This window comes from Grus americana, chromosome 5, assembly GCF_028858705.1.
Source record: "Grus americana isolate bGruAme1 chromosome 5, bGruAme1.mat, whole genome shotgun sequence".
Taxonomy (NCBI): Eukaryota; Metazoa; Chordata; class Aves; order Gruiformes; family Gruidae; genus Grus; species Grus americana.
The window spans coordinates 64276505-64301473 of NC_072856.1; the positions used below are offsets into that span (position 1 = coordinate 64276505).

The following is a 24969-nucleotide window of genomic DNA, read 5'->3' on the forward strand; positions in this document are numbered from 1 at the left end:
TACTCCTCCTTTTTTCCTATCTGCGATTTAGGCTTTAATGAGTCCATTACCACTATCGGTGAGAAATTTGGTTCCGCTAAAGTGGTTTAAATACTAATTAAAACGCAGTTAAAACTTTTTTTGTCTCCCTTTTATCTTAAAATGCATAGTGAAGTCTTGCAATTTTGACTTGTTTATTGTACCAATAAAGCTTTTGACTGTGTAAATCCTTGAATTGCATTTTTCTTTTGTAGTTTACACAATGAGTGACAGGCTTTTGAACAACTTGGACAAACTTCTGCTCGAGTTTGGTAGGTCATTATATAATATATTTTTAATTAATAATTACTAATGCAGTACATATAGTGATGTTTTCTGCTTTGAACAGTTATATTAACTTCAAATAAATTTATAATATTCATGTTTTGATGTTTGCCTACATAATATTTTGTTAACTGTGAGGTTATGGAGAGGGGTACTAACAGTTATCTAATAGTAAAATTGCTAATTATTTTGTTAAAATCTTTGTTAATCAGCGTGCAATTAATGCTACACAACATACATTTGTTTCACAGCTCGACTCATATATATGTGTGTATATATATGAAAAAGTGTTTATTTTCTTCTTAGTTTTTCAGCTACAACAAACGACTTATGCTAAGGAACATGTGAATCAACAGATAAATTGTGAGTAGTGATAAATTATCATTAGATGTTGAACACACTGCTTTTGTTTCATTGGTTCTGGTACATGTTCTGTGTTTCAGGGGCGGAAGCAAGCCTAATAATGAAAGCTGTCCCGTGTCCTGCTCTCACCCTACCTCATCTTTTGCCATCAATACTTGTTCATTCTCCCTAGCAGACTTTGCTTTTACTTGTGACTTTTAGCTAATGCTGTTCAGCTGTCTCATGGACAGCCAGTTTCATGCTGCGCCATTTCCTGCTCTTACTCTCTAGCTCCTCACAGTCACTGGCAGTTCTTTGATTCAGCTGTGCTTGCTCAATACATCTGCTACTTGCCTCCCTTTCTTTCTTCATGTTTTTTGTTCTTTCCAGATTTGGACCTCTGCCTCACTGCTTCTCCTCTCTTTCTGTTTTCTTATAATAATGAAAGTTCTCTCAGTTGCTACTACCTACTCAAGCCTGGTTCTTCTTTTCTGCAATCAAGCAGCTGGTATTTTTATTGAAATTCAAAACAGTAAATCCAATGAGAAAGTCTTGCTCCACATCAAATTCTTTTCCCTCAGGACTTAAAGACAGCATAGTATTATGGACTTAGGTCTGGACTGATATATTTTTTTTACTATGCTGCTGTGTGGAATCACTCACTCAGGAGAATGATTTTGGTAGAGACACTATTCTTTAGACAATCTGAGGACATCTGTGCTCATCACTGGTACTCCATAAGTGGATATTGAAGCACATAACCTTCAGGAAAAAGAACAAGAGAGAATTCTGGTCTAATTGGTGTTGCTCTTGATGGGCAACATTTCTAATAATCTTGACTGATATGTCCAAGCAAGTACTTATTCATTAAGAAGATTATCAATATTAAATTGAAGCATCTTAAACATTAAAACATCTGTAACTCTAAATCTGGTACACCTAGAATTCAGTTTTAACTCTTCACTCACATAATTGAGCCTTAGAGTTGAGGTTTTTCTTAACATTTATGCAAGCTTACAATAAATAAGCACACTTTTAGGGAAAACCCAAAGGCTGTATAGTAACATGGCATAGCTATTTACGTGTTCAGTTCAGAGATATCTAAATATGTGTGAAGTCAAAACCAACACTCAGACTTTTAAAAGTTTGTGTTACGTCTTTCAAAAACTTATGCAGAAATAGTTCCACTGATTTAATTTTGTCTCTGTGTGAGTATTACTTGGCAGAGGAACAGTTGTAACATTCAGCCTTGGACTTTTGGTGTGAGATTCATCAGGCTTTTTGGCTAGAGTCCCTTTATAACCAGTGGAGGGAAACAGGAACTTTTAGGGTGTGATTTGTCTTATCCTGAAGAAAGAGTTTAAAGTAGGTTAGATAAAGTAAGCTTTAAAAAATGTGCACTTGTCTCTTCTGAGCGTAGCTGTAGCCATGGGTGTCTAGTTCTGAAGTAGGTGCCTGCATTGCAAAGTTGGGTGAGATGGATCTCATCCACAAGGTCCTTGTGAAAGCAAAGGGTGAGTAGAACAACTCACACTTGTCAGAGAAGTGCTCACCTATAGAAAATACTAAATGAAATATTAAGTGTATAGCTTTGCTTATGTAATAGGTATTTTGTTAATACAGTTATGTTATATCTTGGTAAATCTCAAAATGTCATCTGCAGGATACTTCCCAACACACCTGTTTTTTTTACAGAACTGAAGCATATGTCAGTTGTCCAATAGTTATGCTTCATGCTAAGTAAAGGCAAGTTACTGACTAAAGATATTGAAAATATTAAGATATTGAAGATATTGAGGATAACTCAAGATATTACAATACATTGAGAATCTTTTGCTTTTCACTGACTGATGTTTCTCTCTGAGAAGTATTTTTTTCTGATATAAATGCAGCTGGTGTTGAAAGTAAATATATAGCAAGTACTGCAAAAACCGACCCAAACTTCAGGATGACCTGAAGTTCCAGAGCAGTAACTCAAACAACTGAAGACACATCTCGCCTAAGATGCCCTTCCTGGTTAAGCAGATTGGAAGGGCAGGATGTCTGTGATTGACTTCTGCTTAGGGCCACCAACTTTGGCATACAGTGCCTGAGGGCAGCAGTGATGGCAAGGGATGATTTGGCACTAATAAATCTGAAACCTTGTATGAAAAAATAAGAAACAGAGAAAAAAATGTGCACATAGTTGTGCTCATTGCATTGCAACGTGAGCGTGCATGGTAGCTCTCACAGCTTTTATTTGTGAAAGAGAACACTGATCATGTTCAACAATATGGATTCTCTACTAACCACTCATTCAGAAAATGTTGTCATCAGTCTGCTGTTAGAAAAGACAGAATTAAAAATCTGCCTTAAGAATCTCCGAAAATATATCATTGAGGATTTGTCATTATAATGCATTTTTTTCATTCATTAACCACTGTCTTCCGTCTTAATTTATCACACATTACACATACCCACCTTGAGTAAATTTCCCTTTTATTTTAATTTCTCTGTTTCCATTTCTAGTGATAATTTTCTTATATGCTGTTAGCAATGTTTTTATTTTTCCCTTCTTGTAGTCAGCTTTCCCATTCAAAACACTTGTGTTTCTGGACTTCTGTAAAAGAAAACAAATGTCTGAAAGGGACCTTTATCTCAAGCAACTTTTGTACTTCAATCAGTCTCCTCAGTTGCAAGCATTACAGAAGGCAAAGTGGCTTACACTCTGGTTTCCCTGTATACCACTTCTAGTATCTACAGATGATGTGGACTGAAAAAAAAAGGTCAGCTCTAACTGTTAAGAGTGCTTTGCTTTCTACCACTAATAGTTACTTCAGTTTTATACAGACTGGGATGCACAAACAGTACAAATAATTTTTTTCTTCCAAAGTCAATCTCACAATATTAGATGATAATTAAGGTACTCGTCACACAGCTGAAACTCCCTAAGTTTTTGACTCACTTTGTTGTTGCTTTGCTTAATTGCAGGCTGTCCACTCATCTGGCACTATCGAGATTAAGTATTTTGGAAGAAATTTTTTAATCATTCTAAATCTAGACTTTTTAATTCATGGATATGTTGAAAATATATATGCTTTTTTATTTTTTTTATTTTTAATTCCAGTGTATACTGTAAAAATCACAGAAAAAAAGAATGAAATCACTAGGTTGCAGGAAAATATAAATAACAGCAATGATGCAATTGCTGATTTGCACAAGCAAAATGAGAGTAGTAAGGAGACCTGTAATGCGTAAGTATAATATAGTCTGACCTTTGAGTTATGGATGGCATTAAGAAAGTCAGTGAGGAAGCAGTGTGAAAATATGCATGTGTGTGTTCAGACAGGAGTGATGTTAAAGAAAAACTTTAGTATTCTCCTATTTTTTCCAAGCTGCAAATCATCAGACACAAAAATTACGGTATTACCCATCCCCTGAAAAAGTAAGTTATGGAAAAATGGACTACAGTTAAGTTTGGTTTAGTTTTGTATTAGAATCAACAGTTTTCAGAGATCACAGGTACTGTCTTTGCAGCATGCTAAAGTATTCAAGTAGTAAGGTAATAGAAACATAGTTTTTCTATATTTGGATGCATCTGAGTTCTGTCAAATTTGAACATTATTAAGAATACTGTTCAAAAAAGTTGATTTTTTTTTTAACTAAAAAGTTAAAAACTATCAGTGACAATAAGCTGCCGTTATGTTCTTTGGTTAATTCTGAATTGGACTTCCTGAAACTGAAGCATCTTTCTATTCTTTTTTTACAACATGTTTCACATTACTTTTTGTTCTATACATATTCTCTCCTAACGTGTAATAACTGGCTCTACATACAGATATGTGTGTACTTCTACTAGCAGACTTTGGTATAATTTTTACCGCAGCCTGCAAAATTGTTCTTCTAGGCACACTGTTTTGATGAATGCAATGGGCTGCAGTTCACAGTTTTCTTTATAGAAATTTTCTATCTGATTATTAGTGCAAGTTTTAAATGCAGATCACATTTGGATCTTAGTAATTAGAAGTTTCTCAAGCAAGAATTTGGCCACAAGGAGTTTTTTCTTACTGACAGGGAATGTCTGATTTTTAAAAATGAAAAATCTCAGGTGTTCGCAACAGTAGCTAAAAAGGCAAATCTGTATTTGACAATACAGAGAGTTTGGCCCAGAGGATATAATCCTGTCTTTTCATTGCAGTGTTCATCTCTCCACAATCTGTCTAGTTCCTGGGTGGTTGATGTGATGATTTGTTAGCAAATTCTATCAGTTTTGTTTTCTTGCAATTCTGTACCTAAAGATATATACTTGAATAAAAATGTATATAACATATATTTGAATTTTTTTTAGGATATGAATGGAAAATGTGTGTGTTTCTAAGAATAAGAATTACAGGGTCCTTCCTAGGTTTATTTTGCACTATTTGAAAACAGAAGAAAGAATGGAATCATTAGTGAGTGAAGTGGGTATATAGCTAGGTGTTTGAATCAATTGCCATACCATACTGATTTGTAGCTTTATCATAAAAAGAGTTAGGAAAAGATTTGATCTTGACAAGAAAATTCCAGTTTTCCTTTACATTAAATTCTTGCCTCCAATGCAGTATAAAAGGAACACTTTTGTAAGTTTCTGAAACCATTCACACTACTTCCTAAGATATCTTTTGAAGTTGCAAGTCTGTTTGCAAATCACAAACTGTTAAGTGATGCAAACAAAGAAATAAAAAAATAAGGGTAGAACTAAGGATCTGATCTAAATTCTTATCATTGAATTCAATGGGTTCTGGCTTAGGTCCTATAAAGAATAATTAATGGCATTAGTGTAAAGAGACTGAAAATGAGAAGTGACTCATTAATGAATACATGTATTCATAGAAGGACAATGCTTGCAGAAGAGTAGAGACTTTGTGTCTTAAATTATTGAAAATGTCATTTAACGACATACTGAAAACTGCAATAAACAAGTCCTAGTTATAAGATCAGACAATTAGAGCACTTACATAGTAGAATCATCTTAAACTTCTAAAATTTATTCTGGTTGATACTCCATATATACTGGTCATGACTCTAATGTTGATTTTTTAAATTCAAATATTGTCTTGGAGTCAAAATCACCCTTGTAGCTGACTAATTGTCTGTAATGCTCAATAGAGCTCTCAAAGAAACAACTTTTTGTCTGGATTACCAGACATTGTAAGCGTATTCAAGCATGTTTGAAGACTTTGAACAAAATATGGGATTCTTATATTCAACAAGTTTACAGAAAATATGATCTATGAGACTGGTGCATCAAGATACTATTGCATTTTTCTAAAGAAATCAATATTGGTCTATATAACAAAGAACCCAAATCACAAAATGACCAAAATGAAATATATATTTTTAGACAAGTCATGAATTTTTTCTAATATCTAGTTTCTTGAATGACTCAAACTAAAATGTTGATCCCAGAACAATAAGAAGTGGTGAAATACTGCTGATGGAACCTATTCCACCTTTATTGTTTCTCTTCTATTTTCTAAATTTGGGTTTAAGGGTGGTGAGATTTCATGGAAATAATAATATAAAAAAAAGCTAGATGAACTCAGAATATTGCTAATTTGGAAATGAATTGTTGCCTTGTCCCACTAGCTAAACTAGAGGATATTTTAATTGCTTTCTGATTAGTGTGGATAAAGATTTTTTTGGACCCTAGCTGACACATAGGAAGGACAAATAAATGTCATAGCTACCAAGAACCTCTGTGAAACAGTGATGCCTTTAACAAACTAGTAGATGAGCTACTTGAATCCTGTACACCTCATTCTGATACAAACAGCACTCTTGTACTATGTGTTTTTTGCATGTCTGCAATACAGATGTGAACACAAAATGTAACGCATGACATGGTTTGCACTTAGATTAATAAAAGCTCTATGAAGTTTTCATTGCTGCTTGTTTTTTGTTTTTTTTTTTTTTTTTTTTCCCCTCCAATGAAAGGCATGGAGTTTTCTGAGTAGAAGATCACCACAGTGATTGTTTGCCAGTACATTTTTATACAAGTACTGTTCCTTCCACTTTTTTAAAAATGTGATCCTTTAAAAATACAGCTTTCTGCAGAATTTGCAGTAGATGTGGTGAAGTAGCATTTTCTAATTATATTTTAATCACCAGTGGTGTCAAACAATTTGTGCCAATAGTGCTAAATTTCCTGAATGGATGCTGCAATTTCTCATTCAGCTTTTTTGTTGACAAACTTTACTGCTGTTATAAATGTTGATTATACGTTGTGTTGTCTCACCACCTGGAGTACTTTATATTTTGTTCAAGGTTATTGGACTTCAGTTCAGCAAATTAATTGTCAGATCTTTGTTTTTATTTATTTCCATGATGGAAATTGCATTAAGTTAGCTGTTACTGAAGTGTCTATTATTCCACCTTTGGAGCGATTGTCCAAATGCATGTTCATGCTTTGTGTGTTTGCATGCTGTAAACCCTTCAGTTTTGAACCATAGGGCATCCTCACATCTGAAAAATGTCCTTTACTTACCCTACTCATGAATATGCAAAGTGAACTGTACATCCTCAGCTGCTCTCATCTGTCCAGTAAAGAATTATTTGATTTGTTGAATTGCAACCTTGTTCTGTATTGCCATTTCTTCCATCCTCCTTGTTGATGTAACTCTTCAAATGTAACTGTATCTCTGCTGTTCCAGATTCACTTGGTCTCTTCAGTCCTTGTGGATTTTTCCTTCTATTTCTTCAATGTTTAGCTTTGATAGAACCTATGTATGTGTTCCATACGTATGTATGTATGTATATATGTGTAAATTGGGTTTTGTGTGTACATCTCCTAGGACAGATAGTTCCAGTCAGACAAACTTCATTGTAGGTGTTTGTGTTGCCTTAGGATAGCTTGTATTCTGGACAAAAGCTGAATTTATAGATCACTTTAAGCTCTGACTAGAGAGAGGGGAGGGTGTACTATTTTTTTTTTTCTGTAGAAGGTTCCCTTGGAGGGAGAATGTGATTTTTTTTCATCAGAAATAAGATCTCTGATAGACTCTAGCCCAGTCTGTTCTGATGATTCAGTCATCATCTGAATCTCCGCTCCTCGCATCTCAGAAGTTGCCTATTGACAACCTGTATTACAGAGATTATTCTCTCTGAATGAGTGGAGTGTTTGTCGGTAGTACATATACCTATTTAGCTCAGTAGACTTAAATAATTTTTCTGTTCTGTTCCTCACGTCACATCACTTTGGTATGTGTTAAGTCTCACTAAGGTATTACTCACTCCATGGAGCCTCTTGGAGGCTCCATGCACCACAGGTTTCTGAATTTGTTTCTCACCGTCTCTATCTGAGCAAGATCCCGGCCATTTGTTCAGTTACAATTTTCTCTGAACATGTCTTTTCTGATAGGTGTTACCTCAGCTGGAGGGTAGGAGACATCCAGGCCTGGATGCCTTGTGCTCCTTATATCATCTTTTTTCGGGCAGGATGCTTTTTTGGAAGACCCATTATATGTCTCTCCTAAAGATCACATCTGAATTTCAGTTGAATCAGAAAGTTTATCTGCCTGTTTTTCTATAGTTCCCACACCCAAGGAAGAGGCATCTCTAATACCTGGATGTTGAGAAAGGACTATTAGTTTACTAGTTGTAAGTCCTTCATGTATTCCCTGAAGTTGCTGTGATGTCAGTACGATCTACAGCATCCTGCTGTAAGAAAATCACTTTGGTGGGCTGCATCATAGCTCTTCTATTATAGGAGGGTCCTGAAGTTATTTCAAGGCTGTAGGGGAACCACATGAAAGGAGGTCCAGGATAAGCATTACAGAATGTGGGCCCATCAGTTTGCTCTAGAAGAATCTAGTTATGAGCTGGGTAAGAGCCACTCAGCACCTCTTGTCTGGAGACAGGTTTCTGGAATGGGTGCATTTAATAGTGCAGACATACTATATAGCCAGATACCAACAGCATGAAATATGAAAACACATGTGGATGATGACTTAGAGGCAGAAAAGAATGTTACTTAACAGCAACTGAAATTCAGTTGTTATCTGCCATTAATTTAACTATCAGCTGGTGTGTTTTCCTGTAGGGGCAGAGTTTGAGTTCAAATCTAGTCAGTAAGAGGTGATATGTGGTGGACCTGTGACTCCAAACTGTCAGGTCACTGCTCCCAATGTCTGGGCTATTGTACTGAAAGACAGCATCTTTTTTTGTGGCTGTGTTCTGAGCAGGGCTTGCTTAGCAAATGGAGGAAATTCTGAGTTTGTGATTGCTGCTTGCATTTAGGTATCATAGGTGCTAGTGATATTGGCAAGAATGAAGCTGCATATATCTCCAACAAGAGGATCGTACATATCTAAAGGATTTACTGATGGCACTGTTCTGAGTACCTCATGTGGATTTAGATGCCTAACTGCTTAGCATTGGCTCAAAAAATTTGTGAAGCTTGCTATTTATTCCATAAAAACTGCTTTATAATCTTTCCTTATTTTATATATATATAAATTATTGAATTTGCAGCTTTAAAATCTGAAGAAAATATATGTATGCATGTGAACGCTTTCTGTGCTAAAATGATTTATGTTTGACTTTCAAAACATTAAATAAATTATTTGTTCTAATAAGCTAGCTAAAGTAACTTGATGTCTGTTTCTGAATGGCTTTTTATTAGGAAAGAGCACTTATATGCTTTCTTTTTTGTACTTTCTCCACAGCTGGAAGCCCACCTATGTAATTCTTAGCAAGCATGAAGAATATTTGAAAAATGAACTTGAAGCTTTACAAGAAGCTACAGAAAATGAGAGGTATCTATAATCATGTGAGATGATGTTTCTAGCAGTAGTACTTATTAACCTGTCTAAACTGATCAGCAAAGATAGTGCAGTCTGCATCAAAAAGTTGTAAACTTTTCAGGTCAATAAAAGTGATCGAGTAATTAAAAGAGTTTTCAGTTTATATTATTATGAGATCATATGTTACTTTGTAGTTACTGATGGAATAGTATAAGATATGGCTTCTTCAAATTCAATTGCTTCCCAAATGCCTATTATATTTTTTCAGAACATTGTTCAATTGCCTACAAATTCAAGAAAAGCCCTCTGAAACAAAGGATGAATGTTTCAGCTTTGGCAGAAATATGAAATATCAGAGCATATTTGCAAAAGCATACATAAGTGTTATCCACAAATTATTTTTTTGCCATTATTATGACATGTCTTCAGATATACTGTAATTTCAGTAGTTTCAGATATTCAGGTTTGAGAAGACTTTTTTTAAAATACTCTTGGTTTATATTTTTTCAGAAGCATTATTTAATTGAACATAAGCCTTAAAATTCATATACGGACCAAGTAACATAAAAATTAGAGGCATTCAGATAATTTTGTGCTTTTCATTTTCTGTGAATATGAATTGCATATGATTATTAGAATATACAAATCAAGTTTTTTGTATACTGCTGTATATTATTAAAAATAACCACAAAGCATGCGAATTCAGTATTAGATCCTAAAAAATAGAATGAGTGGCTCAGGGAAGCCTGATCTAAACCCATTTTAAGACCAGCTGTGGGTAAGATTCTAGTCAGTATTAACTGCAAATTCAATTCTGTTTGGTAAGTAGCATTTCAGTTGTTTGAGCTTCATTAATTAGATTATACATTTTAAAGAAATAATTAGTTGTGGAATGTAGCTGCCTACATTCAATGGAATGAAGAGCAGTCCCTGAAGATTTTCACTGAAATGTTCAAAATGCAGTGTGCCAAGTTAACTCTGTGAAGTTCTATTTAACACTCAGGTAAAACTCATCTACATTGTAGAGAGGTTGCACACCTTTACTGATCTTCTTGTGGAGGGGAAGAGGTTGGTTAGCCCTGTGGTGAAAAAATCATGGCAGATTCATCTAGAGATCTAAATATCAATTTAGAGGTGTAACTTCAGGTAATTGAAAATGTTGTCTTTGAATCTTTTGTGTTCTTTTTGCCAGTTGTCCAAGGCAGCAGAAATAGCATGCCTGATAGCCCTTAATTGACTCAATTAGTAGCTTATCTGTCTTCTTCCTGTTCAGAGCTCTATATTTGGTGAAAAATAAAACTAAATTGGTTTTCTATGAGTATATGATTAAACTATTTTGGCTTTCACTAATTTGAGCTGACAAACCAAAGAAGCATTACTTTTAAATTGCTTTTTAGATAACTAGTTTCAATTCCAACATGAAAGTGTTTGATCTGTTTTCCTGAGCTTAATTATAAGACATCATGACTAGAAATCATAAAATAAATTTAATTCATGTATTTTACAAAAGCGGTCTCACAAATACAGTCCCTCTGTACTGAAGCATTTGATGATGCATTCAAATCAGCAAGATGTGCATTCAGCAAATTCTAAATATTTAAATTAGGAAGAAAAATATGTACATTTAGAACTTTATGCACTGAAAGTGTTTTTTTGCCTGGTATTTGGGGGCTCTGAGGACATACAGCTTTAGACAGGAAGATGTTTTAAAAAGATGGGCAGGTCAGTCTGCATTTAATTAGGCACTTATTATGGAGGTTTTAAAAATGTTCCACATTTTTTCATTATTATTGGTTTCAAGAACATATTAGAACACTTAGTACTGGAAGTTCATCCTGAGAGTAACTGATACGAAGAAGGAAAGACGAATAAATAACTATCCACATAATGTACAGGGGTTTTGTGGGTGCTGTCCTTTTCCCATTGTCATTAGATTAAAACTTTTTCTAATTACTTTAATGTGAACAGTGCTGAATTCTAAATAGCCTATATTTAACTACATGAACTGGAGGATGTGAATTACTTAGGAAAAATATTTTAAAGTGACTATTTCTCAAGACTACTATACTATACTATACTATACTATACTATACTATACTATACTATACATTTTAGGAAAATAATATAAAGTTTGAGGATTATTTTCAGAAGCTTGAAGTGTACCTGCTACAACAAATTACTTATTCATATTTTTCAAATTTATTTGTAATGCATTTTTAATTGTATATCCCCATAAACAGGTATATTGAACTTCGGTCAGTTTAACGGGAACTAGTGTCTGGAGTGCAGTTTTATTTGAAAATTGAGATTTTATTTTTTTTCCTGTGACAAATAATAAAAAAAAAAGTTTCTTTTTGCAAGAGCAGAAGCTTCTTGGACACAAATTTTTCTCTCTTCCATTGCCCAGCCTAGCCAGTGGGCAGCCAGGAGTGTCTGCCTTTTGGTCATACTGCATTTAAATGATTATTAGCAGTTCGAGATAAAACATGCTCTTTAGAGAGAAATACTGTACGCTTGACAAGCAGTGAGAGCTGTTTGTTTATGTAGGCTTTATTCATGGTGCAGGTAAACAGATGGGTCTCTGGCTTTAGGTGCTATTATGCACCATAATTTGTTTCTTAAAGGAATTTCTGGCTAATCTACAGGTGTACTAACAATATTTAAATTTGCCTCTCTATTGTTCACATAACCTTTTTTTCCTAGAGGATGACATTTTCTTCACCTTCTGTGATTTTATATTGGCATTTTCTAATATCAGGCAACTTTGTGTAATATTTGTTTCTCAGTTAAATGACTTGTCTGTCTTAATGATACATGCTTGATGTCTGTAGCTGTGATATCTCTTCATAAACATGTGCCATCTGCATAAATATTCACCATAAAACTCTTCTTAGGTATTTCATATATGCCCGAATTTATCTTTTTTCCAGGAATAAGGGGCATAGAATATCAACATTAAAAAAAAAGAAAAGAAAAGAAGACACCTTTTAATTTCATTTTAAGTAGTTGTTAAACTTTTGCTTTCAAATGCAGAGAGAAATATAGTTACTGGGCACTGGTTGTTATTATTAATAATTTTAAAAACTATTAGTAGTTTAGTCTTGTCTATGTGGGAAATACAGACTTCCTGCAGGTCTATACTTAGATTATCTGTGTGTGACATTAAGAACCAAAACCGGTTCCTTGATTGCATTGTTAATTATTCAGCTTTCCCAAAAGATACTACTTTTGTACTGGAAATTACCTCTAATAAAAGTTATGCCTAGCAGCATTATTGGTGTCATAAAAGACTCATGCCAATGGGGTAGTTGAATATTTGATCTGTCATTAGCAATCTATCCTGTAAATTCCTTGCCTGAGTGAGAAGACCTGAAAAAAAGAAATCTTTTCCAACGTAGTCAGTGATTTAACACAAGATGACTGTTCTGTGCAACAACACTTTTCTTTCTCTTCTTTCCAAACATAATATCGATCAATTTTCAGCTTTATGTGATGAGTTATATCCTATTACTTGTTATGGTATTTGTTTGTTTTTACAGTACAATTTTTTCAAAAGCTGTTTTAGACTTTTAAACTGCCATGAACATTAATCGAATGCCACCTACTTTATTAATTTGTAGCTGTATTAGTGTAACATCAATTTAGAGGGCAGTCCTACAAGAAACTGAGCATTCTGGCTGTTTGCCACTTAAACATTTAAGTGTTTGCTTAACCTTAAGCATGAATAGTCCTATTGTTTTAGTGTGACTAATGTGTGTGTTTAAGGCTTCCCTGAGTCAGACACAGATTACTCAGCATCTCCACGGAGGCAGCTTTTAGTCCAGTGATGCATCAGGCTGCTCTAAATATGGGATGGTAGGCCAAATTCTCCTTTACCGTAAGTTTGATACAACTCCACTGAAAACACTGGAGTTGTGCCAATATACACGAACAGAGAATTTTGCCTGTAGTTAGTTTCATGATAATTACACAGGGAAAAAAATCATTTGTCATCTGCCAGGCTGCCTTTGAATATGGTATGGTCTATATCCCTTCCAGAACAACGAGGTTTGACGGTTGTTTACATCATGAATGTATTCTTTGATACATACAGCATAGTCTTCCTTGAAAATAGCTGGAAGATAAAAAAATAGAGCCAAATAGTGGTATATTAAATATAATCCCACTCTTTTCCAGGACAGCAACAAATTTAATGGAGCTGATGGCATAAATTAATAGTTTTTTTCCTTATAAACAATGTCTTCACATGGAAAAAAATAAATTACATGTATCTTTATAGGAAAATGTATCAGGATTACATAACCCAGTATAAAGAGATTTTGAAGCAACACCGTGAAAAATATGCAGAAACTGCTCTTGCACAGGAGTATTACAAAAAAAAGAAAGAACTTGAAGAAATCCAAACCAGAATTTTGAAACAGTCTGAAAAATATAAATTGAAAGAAGATGCTTGCTTGGATATTCTGGGTACTACTATTATCAATGCTTTTACAGTAGAGTCTGTTGGTAGTGCACTGCACATTAAAAATGGTGTACAGAAATCCACTAATTAATTTTCTGTAGTTTCTCTCAACCTAATAAAAGGATCTTCTTTTTGTTACACCCTTTTTTATGAAAAAATTCTGTAGCAAACTGAGACTTTGAACAAGAATTTAGAGTATATATACTAATATTCATTCCTCCAATCTGTGAATGTAATGGGGAGACATTTGGCATTGGGCTTCTTGGGGTTAAAAAGTCCTAAAATTACTTCAGAACAAGCCTCTCAAAATTTCAAATTTATTTTTCATATTTTTGGTGCTGTTTTTAATGACATTATTGTCTGTTATACTGCTATTTCTGTTACGTATATGAAGTAAAGATAAGTGCTCCATATCTATTAATTTATGTTGTATTTGTAAAGAAAATTAGATTTGTGAATTAATGATCTGAAATGAAATTTTATTTCTGCAGAGCCTGTTCCTTTTAAGTCCATAAATGATTGGGCTTTACAGATGTATCCTTGTTTTGTAGTGTTTATGCAGTTTACAGGCAATTTAGTTTATATTTACCTTTCACAACTTTTTGTTAAAAAGAATAGTAATTATTTATATATTTATGTTTAGAGAGATTGCCTCTGTGAGGAAATTGAAGGTCGAATAATACTCTTCAGTTTAAATTTATGGGAGCGTTTTGAGGAAAGAAAATCAAATTTCACTTAATGACATACCTGTCAAAATGGTTCATTAAGGGGAAGAAGCCTAAATTAAATTAGATTTGAAGACTTGTCTAAGAAATGTAAGTTTGTCAGAGCTTTATGTTCCTCTAGCATTTGCACTTATGGCATAGAGGGTTCAGGGATCTGATAGTATCCCTTGCTTGAAGAAAGTTATGTTGCAGTATATATTCCGTAACATGAAAGTGCTTCTTCGAGGCAAAAAACACAGGAAATGTTAAAGCTTGCTGCAGTTGCCACACGAGAATCCATTGAACTACAAAAAGAAGCAGAGGAATTAGAAATGAAAATAAAATATTTGAAAAAGGTAACTGTATTTTTATTTTATATAAATACATTTTATATATGTAGTTATATATACCACCTTCGTATTTTTGGAAAAGTAAGAAAAGTAGTGTATTTACAAGCACATGGACCAACATGATAATTCCAGTATTAGTAATTTATGTTTCTATATCATCACATATGTTTTCTTAGAGAAGAGGAGTCCATGAATTTAAAGGCTCTTAAAGCTTGCTTTCTATTGACCTCAGTTTACACCATATTTTCCATCAAGGCACTGTGTCATGGTGACTTTTGTGCTAGCTCTACAGTGCCAGAGAACACACTTCAAAATATAGCAGGGCCATTCCTTAGCGAGCCCCAGGGCTTGAGTATACAGCCTTCACAGGTCCTACTGGTTTTTTAAGGTTTTGTTAATATGAATGTGTTTAATTAAATATGCTTTACAATAAAAATCATGTAAATTCTTTTTTTTTTCTTCCTCCAAATAAATGTGTGCATAAATAATAGTCAGAGGTAAAACTGACTGATTTTAGACAGGAGATCAGTACAGTTCCACTGACTCTAAGAAGCACTGATTCCAAAGGGATAGTCTTCCAAAAAAAGGACTTGGTCAGCACAGCATTTTGACCCACTCATCTGCTGGGAAGTACAAGGTCTCTCCTAAGCCTGAATAGCCCAGTAGACCAATCTCGTAAAGAGTTTAGTAAGTTTTTATAGTGTTGCGGCTGGACACTTTTACCTCTCTGGACCAGATGACCGAGGAGTCTATTGCTGCGTCAGCCGTGTCCACTTCAGCCAGCCTTATGCTGATAGAAGGTGATGTTTTCTATTTATATTTTGTGATATTGTTTGACACTCATAGTTACAGTCGCAAGTTCCTGATGTGGTATGTGCTGTATAAACATGCAGTAAGAAGGGATGTGGCGAATTTATTAAGGAGACTGTGTAAGGAGCTCCTTGTTCTGAATAGATATGTAGAGTCTGTGCTCAAAACCTTCTGTGTTTATTCCAGTTGTTACAGTTGGTTCAACAAAAAACTGCTGCCTTTCTTTAACCTTGTTCTGCTTATTTCTTCAGACTGTCTTGGTTACCAAAAACTCTACTACTGTGCACTGATTCATCAGGTTTAGAAAACATTTGCAGCACGTAGCCATAATTTTTCAAGTTTTTTCGATTTTTATGTTATTTGTTCTTTATCTTTTAAGACGTTCGAAGACACTACAGAAGATCAAAATAATTCTGAAATGATTGAAGGAAAAAATCAGAAAAGTCTAGAGAAGCCAAAGGAGTTTAAAGAAAGGTACACTTAAAAATTATTTCTTTGCCTTGCTTTTACCCAGAGTACTATCTCAACATTTACACAAAGACTGCCACAAAACACAAACTGTTGCTAAATAATGACTGGCAAGCTTTTCTAACCCTGGTCATGTCACTTAATTATGTAATTGTAAAAGTTTTATTTTTCTTGGGGTTAAGATGGTGGCAAATTTTGATTCTTGGAAGCTAAATGTATCCAGAAACATACTATTAGAAAGTATTTTGTAGAAACCTTTGCTCCTCACCACTACTGCTGATAGATCTATGTGGGTAGTTTTACGAGTTATGACTATAACTACAGTGACTGTGCAGTCAGAGATAAAATACATTATTTCTACTAAACACCTATTTTAGGAAAAAGAGTCAGGGTTCCACATATCATTTGTCTTCAGCTCTGAACTACTTAAGAAATTTAACTTTTAATTTAGTTCTTAAAAACAAGCATGAGTGAAAGTTTCATAGACAGGTTTAATGGCTTAGTAAATTAGTCAGTGGTCATTTATGACTGGGACTCACTTTAATTTGAGCTCAATTACAATGACTGAAAATCACTGTCAGGACTATCTTGCGCTTATCAGGAGTCTTTGTGAATGTTGAAACATCACCCTTAGAGCTGATGCCTTTAGATCAAAATCCATTTTAAACTGAAAATATGTCGGAAAGATTTTGTCCAAGTGATTTTACATTATGGTGTGCTTGAAAAAGAAGCTTTTTAGGCCTTTAAATAGGGATTTAGTGGACTATATCTATAGAAATGTGTCATTTTAATCATCCCTAAGATCCTTTCTACAGGAGCATTTTAGGTCTTTAATATCTTTTTACAGACCTATGAACTATTCAGATGATTATTTTTTGTGGTTTAAGCCCTTACACCTGTTCTACCTTCTTATATAACCTTTTGTAATTGGCAAGACCTCAGAAATGTAGGGAAGCAAGAAATCCACTTTAGTTTAAGACTAAGTTAAAAAAAAAAAATGGAAGCATTCCCTTTGAATTTTCAAAGAAACACTTGTATATTCAGTCTGCAGAATGCAAAATGCCATTAAAGACCTATTATAAAAGGCAGAGATCTATGCTCTGCGCATGTAGACATAAGAACAACTCAGGCTCCTCGTGGAAAAGAATTCATAGGGTGCATTGCTAGACCTGCCAGTTGTATGTTTACCTCCATGTCATGGAGTCTTCAGGTGCTTGTACCTTCACCTGAAATTGAGTTGTGATTGCATACAAGTAGATCTTTTTGATGCTCTTACTGAAGCAATAATTCCATGGCTTGCATCATGGTTATAAGACATTGTAAATGTTTTACACTATCCTAACTCACGTTGCCTTTTAACCTCCATGTATGCATTTATGTGATATAGCATATGGTATCAGACCACAACCTGATTATTAATTAATATGTTTTTCCTAGAGTAAATTTTAAAGCTTATTTATGTCAAACATAGCCATAACATAAACACTTGTAGAAAATGGCGCAAAAATTGTTTTTAAAAATGCCTGTTTGGCATTAGTGTATTAAAAAAAAGTCTTCACTAGAAAGCTTAGAAGTATCAGATTAAGTAACTACTGATGTAAAAATAGGTGTATTATGAATCTGTGATTATAATCTCTGTGGAAAAAACATGAACAGAAAATGTGCTAAGATAATGAGTCACATGAATTAAAACCCTTGCAGACTCAAGGCAATGTACAAAAATATAACAGCAGAATATGGATACCAAAGTCACTGGTCACTTGTGAGCTGTTCTGCAGTCACTGCAAGGTTACTACCAAGCAAAGAAAGCTTTGTGAAGAAAAAAAAGATGTTTTCACCTTCTGCCACAAAAGAAGAAGAAGAAAAAAGCATTGTATTGTGAATCTCCATGAAATGATGCAGACCAGCATGAAGAGAAACCAGCAGCATCAAGGGAAAGAACTGAACAGAGCAATGAAAGCACTGAGCAGAACAATGTACAAATTAATACCCACGAAATGCTTTAGAGGACTACAAGTCAGGAAACCAACTTGCAAGTTAATGAATAGGTGCTGATATATACGTTCTCATTTGGGCAGGAGGATGGCAGTGGCAACAATTCTTTTAAAAGACTTGGAACGTTTTAGTTTGAATCACTGCTGTCCAGCTAGTCATTGATTAGACTGACTGCAAAACACATATTCCTCTTCTCATAGAGCTGTTTTCTCTGATTAGTGGGCTTTCATAGTTCACCAGTTACATAGACAAGTGTCATAGTTAAAATTTCCAAATCAAGAGTTCTCATAAATGACCAAATAGGACTCAACTCTTTTGAAGCCCTGGTCTTGATTTCTCAATTAAAGATTATATTTATTACATAGAAAGGCTGACATCTTGAACTATGCTTTGGCATATATCTTGTTCATCCTTTCTGCTTTTGTAAAATGTTTGAGAGCACCTTAATTCCATTATTCTGCAATTGTATTTTTTTCCCAGTTTGATTACGTATTAATTCCACCTCTGAATACCTAAAATATCTTACATTCCAAGTGAGAGATGTTTGCTAAAGCTTCTGGTAAAGGATATTCCATGGCAGATTATTGCAATTGTTTCATTATCTTTGCATTACAAGTGGTTATCTTTTACTGACCAAAGAAAAAACTTTGTAATATAATTCTTGGAAAAATACTTATGAAGCTGGACTTCTAAATGTAAACATATATGAAGAGTCAACCTTATGCTGACCACAACCTCATAGGCAGTTATTAGTTACCAGTTATTATGGCAGCAAGTCATTAAAAGTCCTGCTTCCAAAAGGACTTGCCGGCATGCGCCTGATTAGAATACTGAACATGGCATCAGTAGAGAGTCCTGGTAAATACCAGACTAGCAAGTGTGATTCTTCATATGTATAATCAAATACGCTTGATTCCTATAGTGAAGATAAAGTCTTATTAATCTTTGAGCTTCATTATGCTACAAAGAAGAAACTACTGTTAAGGAAATGGGACTTTATTTTGACTTCAGAATATCTATTTTTTTCTTTGCACTTTAGGAAAAAAATGTTATCTATTTTGCAGTATGGATCAAGATAAAGATTTTTTTATCTACTCAGATGTCTACTAACAATGAAGTAGAGAAAGAAGACAAATGATCTTTGTTGTTGTTACTGCAATTTGGACTATTTTGAGCTTCAGTATGCAGTTTGATTTTTCTTTCAATGGTTATTAATTATGTCAGAGAAGATACACGTGGGGTTTTTCCAATAATGTTTTTTGGGAGGGAAGGAAGCAGGTGTATTGCATATGCATCAAGTTTAACTGCAGGCTCTTTTGGAAGGTTTTGTTACTTAAAAAGTACATATCTTAAGAGGTTCTGAGTCCTGTTTGTAACTCTGCCATCAATACATCCTTCTGAATAGATATGCATTGTAAAAGAATACTTTATTTCATGGAGAGTGAATTTTTAGAAATGTAGAGCTGTCTGCTAGGCTCTACAGGGAGACTGACTCCAGGAACTTCTAAAAACATCATTTGGCATCCCAAGTTCTGTAAAAAAAGTGATTTATGGCAGTCTAACCCATGACCTCAGCAGCAGCCTTGTTCAATTAATTTTTGAATGATGATTGTGGTAAAATGGCCAAATAAGCCATTTTGAACAAAGTGAACCAGTTTTAGCCAGGGCGCTCTGCTCAGCTCTGGTTTTATTTCTCCTTGGGTTTACTCTCTTGGCATCTGAATTTAAAGATAAACCAGCCATATACATATCTTATTTCCTGTAGTACTCATTCTTGACACAGGTAATATCAATAATTACTGTAACTGGAAGAAATACAGATTATGATTTTTTAATATTGTATTATTCATGGGTTATTTGGGTTTTTTTATTGACATATTAGGGGATAGATGGTTTCTATAGTTTGTTAGGTCTCAGTCCAGCACAGCACTAGGTGTGTGTGTAACTTTATAGGACAAAATAGTCCTTTTCATCAAGTATTTGACTGAGGTGCATTCGTGGATTTATGTGATCATAGTTGTGTATGTGTATTAGTTTAATGTGTTGTTGGGTTCATATATCTTAGCCAGTGCTTCTAGTTTGGTATTTTTTTAGTAGTGTTGCTAATTTTACTCCACACTACCTTATAAAGCACATCCTACATGTTATCTTATATTTATTTAAGGAAAATTTCAAGAAGAACAAAAAGACTGACTCAATTCTTCATTCATTCTGAATAGCATTGTTTAGTCAGCTATAAACCAGATGTTTTAGCTAGAAGCACAGAGGCGCTAAGCAGGAATGCCAGAGAGAAAATAAAATAGAACTCATTATTTTACAAAATGGTAAATGTTCCTGTGCCAAATGGCCACTTTACCCTGCATTGTTCTGCTAACCTTTGTCTTTCTACACTGTAAAAGGCTATTTACCCTACACAGATAATTACCCCACAAGTGAAAACACTTGCTGCAGTTTACTCTTTTGTGTGTGTATAGCGTGAGTATTCCAGACAATCTCAGAGAGAGAAAAAGTGTTTTTAAACGTGAAAATGTGATTTCAAAACTACAATAATGAAGTACTTTTATCAAAGTGTAAAACCCCAAACTACTAATACTTTTCTTTGATACTGACAAAATGTAAGTCAGCAATGTTCTTATGATTGGTTTATTACTACTTGATGTCTTCTACTTTCAGCGATATTCTCTGTCTGATATTATTTAAAGAAAACCTCAATTTTTATCAAGTGCTGGAGGTGAAAGAGGTAGAACATCCCTGGCAGCATGCATCTCCCTTGAAAACTCCCCTTATTTGAAGCAGTTGTATTTTATGATTTCCTTTATTTTGCAATTTTTAACAACCTTTTTTTTTTTTTTTTTTTTTTAGGATATTTGAAGAGAGTGAACATCCCTCTTTGCTAAATGAGAAACATCAGCTGTATAAACCATTGCATGTCCCATGCATTCCTCGAAAATTAGTCCAGTCTGTACAGAGTATTAGATTCTCAATGCAACGAACAGAAACAGGTGCAGTGTGAGGTTTTTGGATTATTTTTGTGTAAATGAATGGAAACCATGATAGTGAACTGCTCCTGCTGTGATTGTTGGAGCCAGGCTTTCAATGGAATTTGGGTACTTACCTGTCTTTATGTTCTGAAAATTTTCTGTGTCCAATTCCTCTCTTATTCATGCAGTGAGTAAAGTAACATGACAAGTATACCTGATGCATAGTGTCAGAGAAATCTGAAACATGCCTTTATCACTGTTTGCATAAATACAGTAAATATTAACTGAGTGTTACTTGCAGTAAATTGATCAATACTTTCATATTTTGTGATGTGAAAATTCATAATTTTCTTTTAGCTCTCTATTAACAGGAAAATTCATAAGCTTTATTCCCAAGTTCAGTTTAACAATGCCGTGCTTTGGATACTTAATCCTATTGACTATATTAAGTAGCATTTGTTAATTTAGAGAGAGAAGAAAAAGAAAAGCCTATGGAACTTTCAGTTGCCACTAGCAGTTCCTCCAGCCTTGAAGAAAAGTCGTCACAGGTATGTAGCTCTCCCACTGGTAAAACCATGGGATTATATAATCTGTTTGATGTGGTTGTTTAAATTTAAAATACTTCAAATATACCTAGTGCTATTATATCTTACATAAAACTTGTTAGCAATGGAAATAGGACGCTAATCTTGGGAATCCACTATTTCTTGGTAATCGTAATAAAAATCTTTCTTTGGTGCCATTTCTAATTCAACTGAAAATACGTATGTTCTTACAAAGTGCAACTGGTAGTCATAGAAAGCATTCTAATGCCAAAGGTGAAGTGGACCATCTATCCGATTAATTTTGTATAATAGTTTTTAAAATTTAGAATAACCTTTGTAGATTCACTTGGCTGTATGTAGAATTTTTTTGAATTCTAAAGGAGGAACATAATCTTCTATTAGTGATTAATTGTCAGTCATTTACGCCATAATGAAGGATTTCATAAAGGACTAAATGTGCAGGATCCTATACAGGACCTCCTACACTTAACAACTCAGTTCTGAAGTTTAACCAGAAAGAAAAATCTGGGCTGAGAGGAATAAAACCATGAGCAGCATTGCTTTGTACACTTGAGAGTCCACAGCTACATTTTCCACCTCTCACCCCACAAACACATAGTTCCTATGGCACTTTTTTTGAAAAGGTGAAGTGTATTGCAGCTTAGTATCTTAAATATACAAACACAATAAAACAATCCAGAAACAAGTTGGAGGAACAACTTGCACAGTTATGAAAACCACTAATGAAATCTCATTAAGTGCAAGAACATTCATAGGACCAATTGATTGCTAAAGTATAAAAGAAGTACTCAGATTAGATAAGGCCATAGGAAATAAAATAAATAGTTTGCAAATATGTTCGCTGTGTAGAAGCTTGGGGAAGTTTCTATACCAAAACCTGTCTTTATAAGGGACACGTCACTGGATCTATTTAAAACCAAAGTTTATAAAAAAAATTGTCAAGTAAAAAATTAACAGAACTGGTTGTGATTTTCTTAAGAATTTCATGGGAACTGAAGGATGAAGTGAGTGAATCACTAAATAGTTTAGGATAGAGCCTGTGGTAGAAGAAGAAGCCTTCATAAGATAAGACAACATGAAAGGCAATGGCTAGACTGAGTGGAACAAGACCAGAAGACATTTCAAGCAATTCTGATTTGTGACTGGCTGAGGGAGTTGAACATGATGAGTATGATGGAAGAGCTGTTGCCAGGGTAATCCAGAGATGAGGATGGGAATCTGGGACCTAGTATTGCACTTAGAGAATAGTGGGAAGCAGTAAGTCAAGGTTAAGGGAACTTTAAGAAAGGGTGCTAGCAACAAGGAAAAGAAGATGGAGTGTGAGGAAAAATAAAAAAGATCGGAAGAAAGGATGTTGCTATGCTTCAGAAAAGGAGTGCTGTATACTACAGGAGTTGAATGGCAGACAGATCTGCATAACTGGTCCTTTTGTCCCCCACCCCAAACTGCATTCAATTTGATACATTTTGCAAATTAAACCCAGAACTAGTAGCTCCCTGTGAAATAATGTGCTATCTGATGCTGAGGCATAGATTCCTAGCACCACTCTGCCCTCAAGGAACAAATGCATGCTACATACATACAAGAGTTAGGGCTTCTGATCCAATGAAAATCTGTGAGGTGGGAGTATTTCCATGTTTTCTGCAGTTTTTCAATCCACACAGGAGACATATTCACTGATGACATATTCACTCACTTTGGCCTTCTGAGGTGAAGACAGGCCAGAGTGATATTGTTGAAGTGATAATTTCATATGCTGCCTCATTTGAATTTTTTGCTATGTTTTAGATGGTTATTGATACTGCAGGGACTAATAATCCACAAATTACCCAAATTCCATCAATAGCAAGCTTACAAAACCAAATGGAATTCAGGTAACTTTTCTTTAATAAAGTAGTTTTCATTCTTGAGATTCAGGTTTATGGAAATAATCAATATTCAGACAAACAGTAATTTTTGTCTTTTAGACTGGTAATTCCTCCAAAGCAGATGACTTCTAATCAACAGTTTGAGAGTGAAAATGCAGTAATAGGTAAAGTACCGCTGTAATTTTTTTTTTTAATTAGGATGTGCAGTTACTGTATGCTGGATCACATAATTATAAAAGGGAAAATTCTGAGGTCCAAATTTTCATTCTGATATTAAGTGGGTCACCATTTGTGTTCATTTGCCACCTAGATTTAGTTCAAACTTTGAATATAGCAGACAGGCAGAGTCCTAATTTAAATAGAGACTTAACTGCTTAGTAATGTGGGATTCATTCTGCACTGACCATTGCTAATGAAAGCAATCTTCCAGCATCTCTTGTAAATCCAAGCTCTAGTCTCAAATTACTTGGGTAAAAAGAAATCCAGTCTGAAAATCTGCCCAGAAGGCATGAGAAAATGCAAAGAAAAGGGCTAAAATAAACTCAGTAATTTAGGAATCTTGAAGCATCAGATTAAGATTATTAAAAATGAAAACTAATTTGAGAAATACATACAGAATGTTTACAGAAACAAAACAGGGTAGTTACAAATACACCTATAGTTTTTTGAAATCACAAGGCACTGAGCTTCAGTTTAAATTTATTTTTTCTAATTATACTGCCAATTTAGATGCATGTAAAAAATTATAGGTTTTTTTTTTAATAAATAGGATCCTAATTATGTGTCCTGAAACACAGGATCTTAACCCACAGTGCCTTAAACATTCTATAAGATGCACTTCATCACTGTCATGTAGATATGCTTTTTGTATTGTTTCCACCTGGTTTCTGTTGACTGGTATTAGCGCTGTTACAGGGCAATAGCTGGATTAGACAAACATAGCACTCTCAGGGAACAATAGCTAGGTTTGAAGAACATACCAAACCATATGGCCTCTTCAGGGACCTGCTTGGTAGAGTACCACCAGACAAAGGCCTGGAGAGAAGAGGGGCCCAAGAAAGCTGGTTAGTATTCAAGGATCACCTCCTCCAAGCTCAGGAGTGAGCCAGCCCAGCAAAGAGGAAGTCAGGCAAAAAGGCCAGGAGGCCTGCATGGATGAACAAGGACCTCCTGGACAAACTCAAATACAAAAAGGAAGCCTACAAAGGATGGAAGCAAGGGCAGATAGCCTGAGAGGAATACAGAGAAATTCTCCGAGCAGCCAGGGATCAGGTTAGGAAAGCTAAAGCCCTGACAGAATTAAATCTGGCTGGGGGCATCAAAGGCAACAGGAAAAGCTTCTATAGGTATGACAGTGA

General features: G+C 34.6%; 1 protein-coding gene across 1 annotated transcript in view; it reads left to right on the top strand.

The window, feature by feature from the left end:
- Window positions 1-241: 241 nt before the first annotated feature.
- The window catches only part of C5H14orf39 (chromosome 5 C14orf39 homolog), a 32229-nt gene continuing 7501 nt past the window's right edge, over window positions 242-24969 (top strand). The window contains exons 1-12 of the mRNA XM_054828801.1: window positions 242-290; window positions 610-666; window positions 3752-3878; window positions 9330-9419; window positions 13687-13874; window positions 14361-14403; window positions 14809-14929; window positions 16113-16207; window positions 21059-21200; window positions 21648-21725; window positions 23532-23617; window positions 23711-23775. Of these exons, the coding sequence (XP_054684776.1) occupies window positions 242-290; window positions 610-666; window positions 3752-3878; window positions 9330-9419; window positions 13687-13874; window positions 14361-14403; window positions 14809-14929; window positions 16113-16207; window positions 21059-21200; window positions 21648-21725; window positions 23532-23617; window positions 23711-23775 (1141 nt within the window). The remainder of the gene's footprint in view (window positions 291-609; window positions 667-3751; window positions 3879-9329; window positions 9420-13686; window positions 13875-14360; window positions 14404-14808; window positions 14930-16112; window positions 16208-21058; window positions 21201-21647; window positions 21726-23531; window positions 23618-23710; window positions 23776-24969) is intronic.